Below are 16,827 nucleotides of genomic sequence, written 5' to 3'. Positions count from 1 at the left end.
GAAAGCACTTAAAAAATAAACTATAAAAACGCAAATTCTATCAATATGTACACCTATGAAGGACCAGAACGAGGTTCGACCCAGCTACCGTTGTTCGCAAGTGCGGTTGCAGCCTTGGTGTAATCTAATCCAGTTAGTAAAAACTCACATCAAATCGAGCTTAAAAAATATCGTACCTGACTGGTACCCCTCTTCATCATACATTCCAATTCGGAAGTAGAATGGATACATGTAGCGCTGCTCCTCAAGACCAGAGTAGTAGAAAAACTCATCTAATGAGATGTTTTTGTCTGGTCCCCGATATCTTTCAACATCATTGATCAAAAGACTGAATCCAGTGTAGTTGACATCAGTTTTAGGATACATCGGGTAGTCCCATGCAACAAAGCTGCCATTGAAGTTGGTAGTGTTGGTTGTGAAATGAGCCAAATCGGTGTCTCGAGGTCCTCCACGCATAAGAGCGTATGGAGTTTGAAGAATGGAATCCATACCCCATCGTGTCGCACCGTTCAAGTACATTCCAACAGCCAATCCCTGGAACAAGACTGACAACGTGGTCTGGAAAGCGGTAGAAGGAAGGATCAACAAGCCCAGAATGTAGTGGTGAATGCGAATAGTGAGTCTTGGAACCAAGGCCATGCCAATAAGAGTAAACATGACAATGGCGTATCCGGCAAGGTACTTGTAGAACTTGCCATTCTTCCAGATAACATAGGCCTGTCCACAAGCACTAAGGAAAATTGTGAGAAGAACGAATGTGATGGCAGCAATTCCTCCCGGGAGGTTCTGAATATCTTCCAACACAAATCGATCCAATGGCAACTCGTCGAAAGTGTAGTTATTGAGAGCACCAACCCAGAAAGCACCAACCCACAAAACAGTCTTGGTCATCTGGGCACGGATACCCTTCATTTGATGTTTGACAGCAACTTCAAGGATAACGTAACCAATGAAGACGGCGGGCAAAAGACGCTCGAAAGCGACAGAGATGGCTTCGGCACCTGGATCGGGATACTGAGTAGTTGGTGGTGGGTCAGAAGCGAGAACGATAGACCAGAAACCCATGATAAACATTCCCCAGAAGAAAGCAGCAGGAGAATAGACAAAATAAGCGAAGATGGCGGACAAGGAAATATTTACACCAGTGATAGCCCATCGTAAATCCAAGCAGTTCTGAGCAGTAACTGATTTGTCAAAGACAAAAGATGCTGGGAAGTAAGAGTTGAACTCGATTGTCTTAACACCGTTCTGGTTGCTCGAAGGAAATGAATCACGGAATCCATTGAACCTCAATTTTCCACATCCTCCATTCAAGTTTGATGTAACACCGGCGTGAACAGCTGCAGCGCAGATGAAAGAGTCTGCACGGTAACCGTCTTCGTTTCCGATGACATATGGCTTGTAAATGACGTTCTGGTCACCGACTATTGACATACTGTACTTTGCAGCACCAGCACATGACGATGGGCATCTGAAGCTCAAAGTTGTGTTTTCAAAAGGAGCACAAAACTTAGCATCGATTCCACAAGAAGCATAATTTTGTGTCATCCAAAGAGGATTGCTACCACATTCAAGCTGAAGGATTTCTTCGTTTGTACTAACGACCGACGAAAATTTCGACTTTCGAGACAAAAACAGAAAGATCAAGAACCAAGAACACAAATAAACAACAATCGCAATGACACGGGTACGTTGGCGAACGGCACGTCCGACCTTTAGAGGGAATAGCTGGATGGGTGGATAGATAAGCCAGACAGTTGAAGGACGCGGAGGCTGAGGACCGTGAAAGAAGTTTACAATCCTAGCCAATCTGCTCTTTGGAAGCACGATTGGAGCTTCTGTAGCTGTCAAAGTTGGATTGATCAAAGGCGATTCATCGTTGATGAAGTCTTGTGCCTCGTCTGCGAGTGGGTTATTGATTGAAGAGTACGATCGGATCGTGTTTGATGGCCGTAAAGTGTCTTCATATTTCTCTGAAATACCCATGATTGCTGATGGATAGAAGAAGCAAAGCCGTAGATGATCCGGCAGCTTTTGAGATACTGAAGAGATGAAGCGAAAGAGGAAGAGACGAAGCTGAAGAAAAGAAACAAGCCAAAGACGCAAAGTGAAGTCGAGACCGAAGGAGGCAGCCGTGTCTACGCAGGCGATCCAAGCCTGGAACTTTGTGTGATGATAACACTAACCTATTTCTGCTCTATTTTGGGTTATGTGGTACGACAATAACCTAACCCTTTGCTCGTATTCGCATTGATCCAGTAATTTGCTCGCACCGGCTTAAGCATCTAGCATTCTTGACACGAATATTAATTTTGAGAAAGCTCGATGAAATAGTCATCCGGATTTGAATATTCTATTTAAATTTATAACGTATTTTTTATCTACTACAAACGAGAGAATTTGTGCACAATATGTGAAAGACAGCTTAAGACGGGCAGGTATATTTGGCACCAACATAGGTAGCTAGCGAAACCTATATGTAAGCGTTTACTTGATTATGCCATATTCATGACGCATTTGTATCTGAGTCACAGATTACTGATGTAATGGGCCAGTTTTACGCACGGATCACAAGATGTCACTGTATCAGCAGGGAGCGAATTACAGCCTCGACCGCCGCCATGTCTCGCCCAAGTAACGCTACTAAGCAATTGATTATCATAAAATCTGATAACCGGTGCTGGATATGCACTTTATGCATGAATATCTCAGTATGAGCTTCTGCAATGGGATTCTTATCGCATGAACTTCCGTTCAAACTGGCAGTTCATCATCGTTTTCTGTGATCTGTGACATCTGTAGTGAGAGCATTTTTAAAACGGCAAAATTGATGTTGCTTGTCGAGTTTGAATTCGACGTCAGTTTACAGCGGATAGTTAATTACGTGCTCATAGTATTTGTTACATTCGCTTTTGCTTTCTCCTCGTATTCGCTTTTGCTCTCGCTTCGTATTCGCTTTGGTATTCGTATTCTTGAGCAGCAACCCTTACCACACAGACCATCGATCATATCCCGTGCTTTACACTACACGTAAATACAGCATTATTGCTCATAAGGAAACTTTGTCACCGGATTGCTGCTTACGCGTCCTGGTCTCCTGACAAACCATCGCACACTACTCCAGCTCTCAACAATTTGCTAACAAATTAGTCGCCTTAACAATGTACTGTTCAGATCAGAAACATTCTGACTTCCTTGAACGCGAGAAATTTTGATCCACGTCACGTGATATTAAAGCTTAAAAATTATTTTTTCACAGAGCCTGTACAAAACAGTCCAACGTACTTGGCGCTTAGTGAACTGCTGATATTATGTACGAAGTATTAGTAGTATGGCCCTTAAAGCTCGAAGCCATTACGAAACTCTAGGTTTGACTTTCCCGGTTGGAGCGGGTGTAGATTCGCCGACCATAGATGCCGCTACGATCCGTAAGGCATACCATACGGCTTTGTTACGGCATCATCCGGACAAGTCCCGTCAGCCGTCGTCTTCGGCAGAAACCATTGACGACATTGTGCTTGCGTACGCTGTGTTGGCCTCGCCTGACCGACGAAAACAGTATGACAACAAGATCACACATGAACAGACTCAAGGTGATATAGCCGCCAGGGTGCATGCCCAAGCAGAAACGTTTGATCTCGACGACTTTGATGAGGCTGATTTCTGTATTGCTCATATTATGGATGACGCGCCAAGTGTATGTGATCCTGAAACAAACCCGGAATGCCTTGTCAAGCATATATGGTACCGTGGTTGTCGCTGCGAGAAAGAGCATGCCTATGTAGTCACTGAGTCGCTTTTGAACGAAGCTGCAAATGAATTGGATGATGCGGATGGCGAAGTATTAGTACAGTGTCTTGGTTGCAGCACCTGGATCAGGGTCCTCTTTGCTACTGCGTAATGAGATGTTGCATTTATAATTGGTGTTTAATGTTTTGGTTAACATCGGAGTTTTTGGTGCTTAGACATTGTACGTGTATCAAGATTGACAAAACATTCATTTTAATACAACATCGTAACTAGCAGTACACAACTCTTTTCGCCCAATCTAACATCTACCATCGACGTCCATTGTTACCGCCAGACCATGCACTTAATTCTCCAAACGCATCAGGGCTTGCTCTGCCGCCGTTAAAGTCGTCAGGTCTTACTTTATTTTCAGCAGCTGCCGACTTGGCAACAAACGGATTATTAACCCCGGTCTTGAATGGCTTCAAAGGAGCAGGTGGTTGCACTCCGTTCGCACTGTTCATGCCATTGTTCATCGATCCGAGCATTGAGTTATTTATCGCACCCTGCTGAAGTCCAGACACCGGCATCGCCACTGGTGAGGAGTAGTAATCTGGGTGCGAGTACAGTGACAGGATTGAAGATTTATCCATGCCTGTCCGCATAGGTTGTTGCATTGGAGCACCGAACTGCTGCGACTGGCCAACGTTTTGAGCGCCCTGTCCATTTATGAAAGGCTGCTGCTGCTGTTGGAAAGGCTGCTGCTGCTGTTGGAAAGTTTGCTGCTGCTGTTGGAAAGGTTGCTGCTGCTGTTGGAAAGGTTGCTGCTGATACTGTTGCTGCTGTTGCTGCTGAGCTTGTTGCTGTAGAATTTGTTGTGTAGGCGAGACAAGCGATGACTGCTGAGTACCGTTTTGCTGCAACTGGACAGAATTGTTATTAAGCGGTAGAGATAGAGGACCTAAAGACTGTTGCGGTCCCTCTGAATGTGGTGCCTGAGTATGCTGTGACTGAAGTGGCTGAAATAGTCCAAAGCTGGGCTGTTGCTGTTGCTGTTGCTGTTGCTGTTGTTGTTGCTGTTGTTGCTTTTGAGGGGCCTGAGTATGCTGCGGTTGCAAAGGCTGAAATGCATTATTCTGCTGCTGAGGAGCCTGCGTATGCTGAGGTTGCAGAGGTTGGAAAGCATTAGCCTGGGGCATGAGTTGCATGCCAAATCCAGTCGACGGAGTAGTGATTGGATGCGCTTGTCGTTGCTGTTGCAAAAACTTCTCGCTCGGTGTGAGCTGCGGTTCTTGTGACTGTTGAGTGTGACTAGGCTGCATTGACAACGATGAAAAAGCACCTGTCAAGGCCGAATCCAGCTTGAACCCACTGCTGGTCAGTAAATCAGATGGCGGCCGCTGAGCTCCATTTGCAGAACCATTTGAGTATCCGTTCGACGTCTGAGAAAACAGACCTGAAGCCTGATTTTGCTGATTTTGAGCTTGCTGAGGCGCCTGTTGTTGTTGCTGCGACGGCTGTTGTTGCTGTTGCTGGCCAAATATTTGTCCATCAAATGGCTGAAAAACTGGATTATATCCGGTAGGCTGTCCTACGACAGGTTGAGTTTGAAATGGTTCCTGCGGTTGTTGTTGTGGATGCTGATAAAACGTTCCCTGTAAATTGCTTTGTTGTGCTACTTGAGCCGCGCCTGGTCCTTGCATAAATACTGAGGCCGGTTGCTGCTGCTGCTGCTGATATTGCTGAGCAAATTGAGGTGGAAGACCAGACGGCGCTTGAAATTGCTGAACAGGAGCAGTCCCAATCGCATTACCATATTGATCGTAAACTGTCTCTGCTGTTCCGTACGCATTCGCGTTGACTCCATTATTTGTCGACTGTAGGTTTTGATTCGACGGTTTCTCAGACGTCGGCCGTCGCGGTAGTGCCGGTTTTGGCTCGGTTTTATCATTCGTCGTAAGCAGCTCAATTGCAGTGAACAAGTCACCTCGAGACTTTGTAAGCGCATCCAAATTGCGTTTCCGGTTTGAGAAGCCCATGTCAAGCAATTTCGAAACTTTGTCTTCGTACTCGTAGTCGTCGTTATATTCGTACGTCTTTGATGAAGTATCTTTGCGGAAATTACCGCGACTTTCATTCCCAGATCCTCGTTTGCTGCGATTACGACTGCCGCCAGCAGGTTCATCGTCGTAAGAGTCTCCTCCAAGCATGGCCGATGTTTTTTTGTTGCCCCGCTTGAACCAACGAGACGCACTACTTTTCACGCTTGATTCTGCAGGTCTACTATCGTAATCATAGGAGTTTGTCTGATGATAATCATAACCATCTTGTCTGAATTTTCCCTTCTCGTATTTATCTCGGATATAACGTTCTACTGCCCTAAATTCACAGTCAGATTACTTTGCTACCCACGAGCACAAAGAATTCGTACGCATCGTCATCTCCATCAAAAATATTGTTTCGTTCATTGTTTGGATCCCAAATTGAGTTTGCCTTATTGTTTCCCATTTCACGCATGGCCTGACTCATTGTTAGCATTTGGAGATGAGCTTTCAAACATCGCATTGCTCACATAAATCTGGTCTGCGTTCCATGAATCAACCGACAAACTCTTGACCTTGCTAATGTGCGTTCCAATTTTACGGTGAATTCCAGCACAACGCATGCACAAAAACACACCCAGCTGTAACATGATTAGCCTTCTCAATCCGATAGTCATTTTGACATTCAGCGTACATTCCAACTAGCCCAACCTAAAGTAAACAACGTCAGCAAGTCCAATACAGGTACATTGAACAGATCTACGGCTTCATACTTGGATTTTGAGCACCGCAATCGGCGCACCGTCTGTTTCCGGGCGAGTCGGCTAACTCCCGCAGCATTGATTCGTTCTTTAGCTGCTGTCGTTTAGACATTTTATCAAAATTCAAAAGAAAAAACAGCTAATAATGAGTGCTCAATTATCTAATCGGTAGGTACAAATAATTTTATTGAGTGAACGGAATGACGTCGTAAGTAGTCGAGCACAATAAGATTTCTTGCTTGAGGGCTTCGAAGACCGAGTGAAAGCTTCAAAGCGCAGCGGGGTCATACCAAACCTTATTTTTCTGAACTGTTCGCGGTCGATCTCTTACTCAATATTTCATACTAATTCAGCCATTTCGTGTTTTAAATGCTGGAGATTTTTGTTGTAAATCGATTTAGTCTCTATCTAATTTACGGAGGAACAGCACTACTGGGTTCACTTAATTACAGTGTCTTCTCTTTGTGTAATGATCATTGATAGTTGAGTACAGTAAATGTAAGTGCAATTCAGCTATCCGTAAGTTTGCCAAATATGCAAAGATTCAATCCCATCATGAATAGGAAGCGTAAACGCTGCAGTAAACTACTATATGGAAGTCGGATGTTGATTGCGCTGGTAGAATCATCCGGATGTTGATTGTGTAGGTAGAATCATCTCGCGTCAATCATCACATGTGCCCTACACTTCTTACTACACACCATTGATTAGATCAAGAAATGGTAACCAGGAATTTCAGTTTTTTGCAAGACAAACAACTAATATATGCAGTCTCGAAAAGGAATCTCCGCAGCTGAAAAGGTGTCGCGATTACTTGCGTTCTTTACAGAGTCAGAATCTTTCTTTGCAATCAAGGATATCGAGCGACAAGGTGCAAAGGCTACGGGTATCAACTCAATGCAAATTAAAGATGTTTTACAAACATTACTCGACGATGGCTTGGTAAGATGCGAAAAAATAGGAGCAGGAAATTACTACTGGAGTTTTGCGTCCGATGCTACTCGCGGCCGAGAAGCTAAACTCGAGTCTGTAAAGCAAAAAGTTTCTTCCGGTACTGAAACGGTCACATTTCTGACTGAAAAACTTGCAACCGAATCTGCCGCTAGGGAGAACACAGTAGCTCATGTTTGCAGGGTGGTCATGGTATGATTGCTAACAATAGATAGTCCGACCGCACACGTCTCCTGGCCGAACGTGCCGAAAAGGAGAAGAAGATTGCGGCACTAAATTCTGCTGTTTCTAAATATGCGGATTGTGATCCCGAGCTCCATGAAATTCAAAAGACTGGGCTTAGCATAGCAAGAGAGGCTACAAATAGATGGACCGGTAAGTCGGACCAGATCTACATTTAGGCTATATTAATGTTAGAAAACATATTGGTGCTTGTTGCTTACTTTCGAGAACAAGGGACTGACACACAGCTTTTGTACCAAGAGTTCGGTATTCCGCAGGATTTAGATACTGTTTAAAATTGTGCAGTAAATTCATTGCTCTGATAGCCCCGTGATTCATCACAACGGCTGTGCGGTCCTGTACTTACTATATTTTGCTTGTATTTGTATCTATTTATTCTGCTTCAATATACTGTTACATTTCCGGAACACAATAAAACTCATGTCCAGGCAAACTGGGGGTAGCGAGTACGGCCGCTCCAGATAAAAACGTGAATGTGGAGCAAGTACAATCCTTCAATGACAACGTAAGGTTTCGTCGTGCGAGATTTGCATTCACTGTACTTCAGCCAGGTTGATGTATTGCAATATGCACAACTCTTAAATAAAATTTTCGGCAACGGAGGTTCATTATATCTGCCAAAGGTACTTTCAAACGTTTGCCGTTTCACGATAGTATTGTTCTATATGTTATCTTCAAGTAAGTCAAACGAGTTTGAAACATGTAGAAATCAAAAGCTTGATTTGACCACTGGCCGCGATTCTTTTTCGCAATTCATAGTATTCATATATAGTAAAATTCGTAATCTAACATGCTCATGGAAATCGCACGGGACCAGCCGTACATACGATTCCAGCGCCAACTATGGCTCTAATATATATTTCAAACAAACAAAAATAGAACACCGTATACAACGAAAAACTCTTTTTCATTATAAACTAAATCCGAAAATGTAAATACATGCATGAGGAGCTTCGACTAGAGTACTCATTTTGTGACACGTTGTTGTTGGCACCGGGCCGCGGATGTCGATGTTCGGAGTCTACGGCCTGAGCCTGGAAAGATAGACGTGTCTGACGTGTCGGAGTCGTTGAAGTAGTTTAGTGACTGGTCGTCGGCTGTCTCGTCAAAATCATCACCTTCTTCGCCTCGCACATGTGTTCGTACATGCTGGGCTAAATTGTCCGATCTAGAAAAGCTTTTTGAGCATTCACCACATTTAAAGGCTATTCGTGTCAGTATTGGTGCTTTTATATGTAAATCACCGCCAAGCATACGTTTTTCCCTTGTGTGAAGACTGCGGAAATGTCTCTTGAGATGTTCATGCCGACGGAATCGACGATTGCAGTGAATACACACAAAAATCTTGGTTGGATCCTCAATCAACGAGGGTTTTCGTCCACGACGTTGCACGCGTGTAGTTATAATCTCCTGCTTAGGCGATTCGTCTGGTACAGGAGAAATTGGTGCTGACCAGGAAGCCATTGAGGAAGAGAACGGCGGCTCATAGGGAAATACTGTTGACAGTAGCATGTCCGATGTTAAGGACATGGTCTCAAAAAACTCTTCTTCTGAGTCGGTACAGTCACTTGATCCAGACGCAATATATGACGCCGTAATTTGGCCCATAGGGTCAAAAACGTCAAGGTATGCAGATCCAGGTAGTGTTCTTGGCTCGGACAGATCTTGACAGTACCTCGGCGTCATGATTTCAATTGATTTAGGGTCGCAAAACGAGTTGCTCGTGGGCGCAGAAGTCAGGCTTTGTAGCGGCACCGGGGACGAGTAAAGATTATCGATTGGATTCAAATAATGAAGATCATTCTGAAAGTCGTCGCAGAAGCTATCCATTGGTGTAACCGGAGTAGTTGGTGACGAACTATAGTCGTAGTAGCTGAGCGGTTGAGATGGAAGGACAAGTCTATGACAGCATGAGTAACCGCAACATAGAACCCAAAGGTCTGTACGAAAACATACCGGGTAGGAGTTGCAAGTAAATTGGAATAGTTGGAGTTCATCTTGTCAGGTATGTGTATAACAGTCAAAACTTAAAAAAACAGTTGATTCAAATGAGTGTATGATTAGCTTTGGTAAAGAGTGTTGAGATCAGAAGAAATTGCAGCTTACGATAGAGAATGAGAGAAGGACAGAACGGCAGAACAGAAGGAATACATAAGCACGCGATCGGGAACGAAGTAAATCTTGGAAAGTAAGACAATCTCAAGTAAATCAGTGTAAAACAAATTAAATGCACGCGGCCGCCACGCGCACGAACAAATCTGAAACTTGTCTTACGTTTGTCTCATAGCCCCATATTTATGCGTCTTTACAACTTCCACGTGCGTGACGATCACGTACTTTGACATTGTCTCCATCAGAATAAACATGTCCAAACATAGGATTTGTTGCTTTAATTGCGTGTCAGTGCGAGATGATTAGCGTTTGCTTAAACTATCAAAAATTCTCGGTGTTTGATTAGAAGTCGTTAACACCGGACGATGACAAATTTAGACTAATTTAGATTAGACATTACTGAAGAGAGAGGCTGCTAATATCGTTTTTTTGCATTTAGTGACAGCTGAGCAAATACTTTGAAGGTCTTAGTTTGTGGCTTCTAGAGCACGTACGCTGTTCAACTAAAACTGTCATGCTGTCACACACAAACTCACTTAACCTAATCATGTATGACAAAGGCCGGGTATCTTCTTGAAGGAAGGAGCCTCTAATCGGAGCTTGCCTTCTTTTTGTTTTAGCGCTACACAAACAGACTTTTTTCCGGACCGTGTGAAAGACGGCAAATATTGTTATAACCTAAAACGATATTAGACGGCGCTCAGACATTATAGCTCGGCTTAATCCCGGACTGGACCGTGTCTGCCACGTGGTTCACCAAACCCGGTTGACCCTGCATTGATATTCCCCGCAGTTCGGTATTAGTTCAATTATCATAAACGAAACCCGTGTAGCTTAGTCCATTAGCGGTCCTCACATTTTTATAGTTGGAGTCTAAATACGCCTTTATAAACTAATTCCACATCTAGCCCTACAGAGTACGCGATAGTCTGCATTCAAAACGCTTTACGAACTTCTATCTCCACCGGTCTTCTAACATTGCACCTACTTTACAAAGATTTGGATGAAAATTTGTCGTCGTCATTGCTCAAATGCGCAGCGACTTCTCGTAGCCTCAACTCGGTACACTCCACCTACTCTTTTGTTTCGTCACATGTCTCCAATTCACTAATATCTACATCCTCCTTATGCATAAATTATATTGCTGTTAATGATATCTTTTTTGAAATCGTTTTATTGCAGTGTCCAAGCCTTGTTGCTTGCCCACCCGCGCACGGTCAACATGTCCGAGACTACAAGAAAGCTGCTTTCCGCATTTGGTAGTAAAAACATAGTCCTATCAAAACTGCGCCGCATCGAAGATGAGCTCTCCGTAAATTCACCGTGCACAATCAAGCTAATTCCGATATCATCTACCGTTCGAACACCTCGGCTAGTCCAAGCTTCCACCGAGAATTTCTCAGGTGACGCTAGATCATGTCTGGTCGCAGGAATTTTAGAAAATAGCTCAGAAATTTGCTGTCGTCCGATCGCAAGTCTTGACAATCGAGGCGCAGATGTGGTAATCCTTGTCAGGTTGCGTGACAATGCTATATATTGGCTCCAATTTTGTACTCTTTGATCAATTTCTCGCGGCACGCCCGTGTTCAGAGACATTGAAAATAAAGACATATCGTCATATAACGAACTGAGCTGCGCACGGTCATTGTCGTATACTTGTAGAAAGCTAGATTCGGTTAGCAAGAATTGAACATCATTTCCTAATTTGCGTAATCATACTTTCCGAGAAAATTCATTGCTATTCCGTGAATTTCGGATGTCTCAAAAAATGAAGGTAATGTTGCAACAGGCAATTTGGTTATGTTTGCAGCAGCCAGACTGGTTGATGACCTTTCTTTCCCTCGCTTGTTCAATTCTGGCATTGCTAATCCTTGCACTACCTCACCGTCTAGCATCTTCAATGACGGAAACCGACGCATAATCTCTGTCTTGTAATTGCTCAAACCTGTAATTGGGTTCCCCGTCAGAATCAGCTCTCTCAGTTCTCTGAACTTATGTCGCCATGGATCCAATTGTCGCCATTGGCTTATGCTGTTGTGTCCAAGTGACAAATTCTTCAAATGAGGAAATGTGGCAGCCAGTGTCGTTACCGCAGAGATATCAGTGATGCCGCAGCTATCTAAGCGTACTGTATCTATATGCTCAATATCCATTCCTGCGATTTTCATCAACGCCGGAAACATTTTCGACCGCGTGCTATCGTGATCAAACAGTCCATTTGCATTCAAATACTGATCGCTGTACAAGTTTTGTAAATCTAAAAATCGAGCCTCTGCGTTATAACGACTCATTAGAAAATTTCGCAGAATTTGGATAGTATCCTTCGTCCCATTTCCAGCCTGATCCACCTGCATTCTGACCCTAATCACAAATTCAATCTACCACAATCGATTTTATTTACCATCAAGATTACTGCTGAGACTATAATATGCGTACCGTACCTTAATATAGCTGCTTGTCGACATTTAAAAAAACTAGACCTTCCAGGGTCAGGGCAAGAATGTTGTCATGATCACGTGACTTGATTTCTTCACTGAAAAAGAAGACTTGTTTCAAAGTTCTGTTGCAAGTATCATAATGGCGTCAATAGTCAGACGTGGTCCTTTGACTGCTGAGCAGATTTTACAGGAAAAAAAGAAAGAGGAAACGGATCTTGCCAAACCCAAATTTCTATCAAAGAAAGCACGGGAAAGGCTCGCGTTGGAAAGAAAACAGAAGGAAGAGGAAGCAAAACAAATTGCAACTTTGACCCTATCTGCTACTACTTCGGTGTCACATTCAAATGGATCGGTAACTGGTGCTGTATCACAGCCATCATCTACAGGGTCGAACGGAGCGAACAGCACACAAGTTCGTCAAAATGGCGGCAATAGTGCTCACAAGCAAGCTCCAAATGATCCAGAAGAAAAGCTATTGAAGGAGCGATATATGGGCATTGCAGAAGACAAACGACGAAATAAGAAACGCCGTACGGCATCAGACCGCAAATTTATATTTGATTGGAACGCAGAGGAAGATACGTCTGCAAGCTATGATACCGTCTACGGCAGCGCGAAGTCTGCGGTGATACCTGAAGCAGACGATAATCGACGGCGTGTAATGGAACTAGAAGAATTGCCACGTAAGCGAAAAGAGAATACGGATTATGACAACATGCATTGGAGCGAGAAGCCGCTTGACAAATTGCGGGAACGAGACTGGCGAATTTTTAAAGAAGATTTTAACATTTCCACAAAAGGCGGTGCGGTACCGAACCCTATGCGGTCTTGGGATGAATCAGGTTTACCGCCGGCAATTCTACGTACGATTGAAGAAGTAGGTTATAAAGAGCCTTCGGCCATTCAGCGCGCGGCTATTCCCATCGCGCTATCGTGCCGAGATGTCATTGGTGTGGCTGAAACTGGAAGTGGTAAAACAGCTAGTTTTGTTCTCCCTTTGTTGTCTTACATTATTGAACTGCCAGCACTAAATGAAATCACAAAGGCAGATGGCCCTTATGCCATCATTTTGGCGCCAACGCGTGAGTTGGCACAGCAGATTGAGACTGAAACCAGAAAATTTTGTAGCCAGCTTGGATTCCGTTGTGTGTCAATTGTTGGCGGTCATACAATCGCTGAACAATCTCTAAACTTGCAAGGCGGAGCTGAAATTGTTATTGCTACACCAGGAAGACTGGTTGACTGTATAGAGCGTCGGGTGCTGGTGCTCAGTCAATGTTGCTACGTGGTTATGGACGAAGCTGATCGTATGATTGATCTAGGCTTCGAAGAGCAAGTCAACAAGATTCTTGAAGCTTTGCCCGTTACAAACTTAAAACCTGATACAGACGATGCAGAAAATGTCCAGCAGATGTCAAAGTACCTCGGAGGTAAGGATCGGTACCGTCAGACTATGATGTATACGGCTACTATGCCACCGGCAATTGAGCGTATGACGAAACAATACATGCGTCGGCCAGCTACTGTTGTAATTGGTAATGCTGGCCAGGCTGTTGAAACGGTTGAACAGCGAGTAGAGTTCGTTGGTACAGAGGAAAAGAAGAAGCGTCGCATGGCAGAGATTCTTAACAGTGGCGAATTTAAAGCTCCTATTATTGTTTTTGTCAATATTAAAAAGAATTGCGATTCAATTGCACGGGAGCTGACTAGAATGGGCTGGAAGGCTGTTACGCTGCATGGTGGCAAATCCCAAGACCAGCGTGAAGCGGCTCTACAACAGCTGCGTGATGGTGACGCTGAAGCTCTAGTTGCGACTGATCTTGCTGGCCGTGGTATCGATGTTCCGGACGTGTCGTTGGTGTTAAACTTTAATATGGCAAAGAGTATTGAAGACTACACTCACAGAATCGGTAGAACGGGTCGTGCTGGCAAATCGGGCGTTGCGATCACATTCCTCACCAACGACGATCAAGAGACATTTTACGCGTTGAAACAGATGCTATCGAACAGTACGCTTAGTAAGGTTCCGGAAGAGTTAAGAAGGTACGGTTTTTTGTTTAGTATGTGTTCATGTGAAATCTAACATAATCTAGGCATGAAGCTGCGCAATCCAAGTTTGGACTAAGAAAAGCAATTCAGTGAACTGCGCAATTGTATTTATAGGGGAAGTGTGGTAAGGTCGGCGTTCAATTCACTAGATTTGCAGTAAATTGTGTAGCAGCTTCAACTACCAGTTGCTGTAAGACGTAGCGTTTGGCGCAAGGTTAGATGCATACATTCTTGTCACCTACAAATGTCATGTCATATTTACTTGCTAGATTGAAAGTATCACGATCGACTTCCGCGAAACCAGTGACAAATGCCAGTGGCCGTTACTCGCTGCACAGCAGTATCTCAACTGGCGTTACTGATTTCATTAACCGGAATTATTACGATTGTATCTGAACCATTGACTGTACATCGATTTCCATGCCCATTTTTATGGTGCGAGTTGGTGTCACATGGTGTGTGGTCCACCGGTCTAGAGACATCTATAGCTTATTGAACCAATCTGCAATTCGAATTCTTTTTCTATAGCACACTAATAGTACATGATTGATAAATGATACATAAGACAAATGTCTATTTTCGCCGCTCCCAAACCTGTTATTTCCATTAGTAATTGTGGATACTTACAATATCTGCAATGCGTACCTGAATATAACTCTCGTTCAGAAACAAAATCTCGCGTCTAATACTCTCAACGTACAAGTCTTGAATTTGCAGCCACTCGTCTCTGCTCTTATCCTTCATTTGAACCCTATAAGCATGACGCTCTTCGCCTTGAGGTGTGGTAATGGTCTCGTGCGTCACATTGGCTACAAGATCGTAGATTATGGGTTCGGTCGCGCCTTCCACATCTATAATTGTAAGTTGCTTTGCACATGTATAGTAGACAATACTCACAAGGTGACATGTCCAAAGCGTTTGGCTGAAATGTAACCACAGTATGATTGATTTCATCCAGAAGATTTGTTTTTGTAATCCGTTTGATATGGAAGATTAGATACGGAGGAATTTCGATAATTTTGTACCGCTTGCGGTCTCCTGCAAGTTCTTGAGTCGTTGATCCGTCGTACTTGCTCAAAACTGTTTGCAGCGACACTTGAGGAATGATGTTTTTACCGACATCATCTTGAAACAACGGGGCAGGAGGTAAATCTAGTGACAAAAACATAAACGGCATCTCGGTTCGCTGAATCTGAGTATCGGCTTCAAAACGTAATCGATCACCCGCATCTGCGTGAGCGGTAATTTTCTGCGATTCTGACCGAACTTTTCCTTGAAATATCATTTGAATAAAACTAGAACGCGTTCGCGTTCGGGAACCGCCAAGGGCTAGATGCAAATTATTCAAGAACCAGTTTAAGAAATCAAACGGGTCCGCTTGCTCGGTAATCAGAAACCGTTTCTTGGAAAGAGCAGAGACGTGTTGAAGCAACTCATGTGGAGATACATGTCCCCTAAATGCCTTCGCGTTCCACAGTTTGCGCACTAAGATGCTAAACCTCTGGACTACTTTTGGTCAATACCTCGGAGCCCAGCCAACTCATATAACATACCCAATTCTGCCTTTCCCTCAAAACTTTCCAGCATGAGAAAGTTCCGTAGCGGTGACACATGAGCCAGACTCTGGATAATGACATTGAAATAATCATTGTGCTTGATGTTGTTCATGCCAACAAATCCTGGCCGGTAAGGCTTGTAGTTTAAGTCGAGCGACTCGATCGGCTTTCTGTCCAGCGATGCCACCGTTTTCTTGTCGAAAGTAGGATTGATGACATATTTGATATCGTCTAAAGTGGTCGATTTGACTTCATATGATTCTGGCAGAACGTAGACTTTTAGCGACTGCAGGTTGACAAAAACGTGATGATCTTCATCTACACTATGAAAATATGCATAAGATGACCGTCCCCGACCTAACGACAGGTTAGTCATTAAACTTTCAGCGCTTACATGGAACTGACCTTGAAAATATTTACCGCAAACCAAGCAGGCATATACGTTCACGTTTGACAGTGAGACCGAGCAAAGTTTTTCAAAGTCAAAGTCAAGTCGTCTCCTGTCAACCTGGACGTTTGTTAACCTCGGTGCAATTTAAGAATGAGTTGAATCAACTCACGGTTTCGAGATACAAATCAGATGGAGTATCAGCAACTGGCGCAGTCTTTCTATTTTTCGAGGTGATAAACTCATCCTCTTTATTTGATTCCAAGTCGTCAAATTCTAAATGCTTGCCATTCGACACCTCCGCTTGCACAGACGGTCGGTCCTCAATTACTCGCACTTCGACAGTATCGCTGATCTGGACACGCTTTTTTCGTTCAGGACCGCCGCTCAAATCCGGCGAAACTGATCTTTTAGACATCCGCACAACGATACTTCCCAAATTTCAGTAATCCGTGTAAACTTTCGTGCACACAAAGGCTAAGATCATAATGGCCACAATAAAGACCGGCAACTATGATTTACTGGTTTAATATTTTATGCTTTCAAGCTCTCAGAAAC

At 43.7% G+C, this 16,827-nt stretch overlaps 8 protein-coding genes across 8 annotated transcripts; 3 read left to right on the top strand and 5 right to left on the bottom strand.

Moving 5' to 3' along the window:
* Positions 1-103: 103 nt before the first annotated feature.
* V1512DRAFT_263799 (uncharacterized protein) lies at positions 104-2,424 on the bottom strand. The gene has a single exon (XM_066916562.1). The coding sequence runs from the start codon at positions 1,984-1,986 to the stop codon at positions 145-147; it is 1,842 nt and encodes a 613-aa protein (XP_066771246.1). The 5' UTR covers positions 1,987-2,424; the 3' UTR covers positions 104-144.
* A 648-nt stretch (positions 2,425-3,072) lies between these two features.
* On the top strand, positions 3,073-4,109 carry V1512DRAFT_263796 (uncharacterized protein). The gene has a single exon (XM_066916561.1). The coding sequence runs from the start codon at positions 3,332-3,334 to the stop codon at positions 3,899-3,901; it is 570 nt and encodes a 189-aa protein (XP_066771245.1). The 5' UTR covers positions 3,073-3,331; the 3' UTR covers positions 3,902-4,109.
* On the bottom strand, positions 4,056-6,644 carry V1512DRAFT_248171 (putative GTPase activating protein for Arf-domain-containing protein; the record flags this gene model as incomplete). Its single annotated transcript, XM_066914533.1, has 5 exons — positions 4,056-6,108; positions 6,161-6,249; positions 6,302-6,412; positions 6,466-6,482; positions 6,545-6,644. 5 exons carry the CDS (start codon positions 6,642-6,644, stop codon positions 4,056-4,058), a joined length of 2,370 nt encoding a protein of 789 aa, XP_066771244.1.
* A 607-nt stretch (positions 6,645-7,251) lies between these two features.
* V1512DRAFT_248170 (meiotic nuclear division protein 1) lies at positions 7,252-8,001 on the top strand (the record flags this gene model as incomplete). The annotated part of the gene is made up of 4 exons (XM_066914532.1): positions 7,252-7,254; positions 7,304-7,675; positions 7,699-7,858; positions 7,901-8,001. The coding sequence occupies 4 exons, from the start codon at positions 7,252-7,254 to the stop codon at positions 7,999-8,001; spliced, it is 636 nt and encodes a 211-aa protein (XP_066771243.1).
* Positions 8,002-8,692: 691 nt separating this feature from the next.
* On the bottom strand, positions 8,693-9,723 carry V1512DRAFT_248169 (uncharacterized protein; the record flags this gene model as incomplete). The annotated part of the gene is made up of 3 exons (XM_066914531.1): positions 8,693-8,931; positions 8,983-9,626; positions 9,683-9,723. 3 exons carry the CDS (start codon positions 9,721-9,723, stop codon positions 8,693-8,695), a joined length of 924 nt encoding a protein of 307 aa, XP_066771242.1.
* Positions 9,724-11,011: 1,288 nt separating this feature from the next.
* Positions 11,012-12,192, bottom strand: V1512DRAFT_253652 (uncharacterized protein; the record flags this gene model as incomplete). Its single annotated transcript, XM_066914753.1, has 2 exons — positions 11,012-11,504; positions 11,558-12,192. 2 exons carry the CDS (start codon positions 12,190-12,192, stop codon positions 11,012-11,014), a joined length of 1,128 nt encoding a protein of 375 aa, XP_066771241.1.
* Positions 12,193-12,242: 50 nt separating this feature from the next.
* On the top strand, positions 12,243-14,884 carry V1512DRAFT_276520 (P-loop containing nucleoside triphosphate hydrolase protein). The gene is made up of 2 exons (XM_066917872.1): positions 12,243-14,319; positions 14,370-14,884. The coding sequence occupies exons 1-2, from the start codon at positions 12,416-12,418 to the stop codon at positions 14,416-14,418; spliced, it is 1,953 nt and encodes a 650-aa protein (XP_066771240.1). The 5' UTR covers positions 12,243-12,415; the 3' UTR covers positions 14,419-14,884.
* V1512DRAFT_263784 (uncharacterized protein) lies at positions 14,549-16,798 on the bottom strand. Its single transcript, XM_066916560.1, has 6 exons — positions 16,442-16,798; positions 16,287-16,389; positions 15,879-16,238; positions 15,223-15,831; positions 14,971-15,176; positions 14,549-14,919 (listed from the first exon to the last, which is right to left on the bottom strand). The coding sequence occupies exons 1-6, from the start codon at positions 16,685-16,687 to the stop codon at positions 14,899-14,901; spliced, it is 1,545 nt and encodes a 514-aa protein (XP_066771239.1). The 5' UTR covers positions 16,688-16,798; the 3' UTR covers positions 14,549-14,898.
* Positions 16,799-16,827: the final 29 nt, after the last annotated feature.

The sequence above is a fragment of the Lipomyces arxii genome, assembly GCF_038497795.1.
Source record: "Lipomyces arxii strain Phaff 12-163 unplaced genomic scaffold V1512scaffold_9, whole genome shotgun sequence".
In the NCBI taxonomy this organism is placed as follows: Eukaryota; Fungi; Ascomycota; class Lipomycetes; order Lipomycetales; family Lipomycetaceae; genus Lipomyces; species Lipomyces arxii.
Note: the sequence above shows the minus strand (reverse complement) of the source record. Positions and strands in the feature narration are given on the sequence as shown.

Bases quoted from the DNA above. Each gene is read 5' to 3' on its own strand.
- V1512DRAFT_263799 (XM_066916562.1), bottom strand. From the start codon at position 1,986: ATGGGTATTTCAGAGAAATATGAAGACACTTTACGGCCATCAAACACG.
- V1512DRAFT_263796 (XM_066916561.1), top strand. From the start codon at position 3,332: ATGGCCCTTAAAGCTCGAAGCCATTACGAAACTCTAGGTTTGACTTTC.
- V1512DRAFT_276520 (XM_066917872.1), top strand. From the start codon at position 12,416: ATGGCGTCAATAGTCAGACGTGGTCCTTTGACTGCTGAGCAGATTTTA. The intron at 14,320-14,369 runs GTACGGTTTTTT...AACATAATCTAG, and splicing joins GTTCCGGAAGAGTTAAGAAG to GCATGAAGCTGCGCAATCCA.
- V1512DRAFT_263784 (XM_066916560.1), bottom strand. From the start codon at position 16,687: ATGTCTAAAAGATCAGTTTCGCCGGATTTGAGCGGCGGTCCTGAACGA. The intron at 16,239-16,286 runs GTCAGTTCCATG...ACCTGTCGTTAG, and splicing joins TTGCGGTAAATATTTTCAAG to GTCGGGGACGGTCATCTTAT. The intron at 14,920-14,970 runs GTACGCATTGCA...TGGAAATAACAG, and splicing joins TGAACGAGAGTTATATTCAG to GTTTGGGAGCGGCGAAAATA.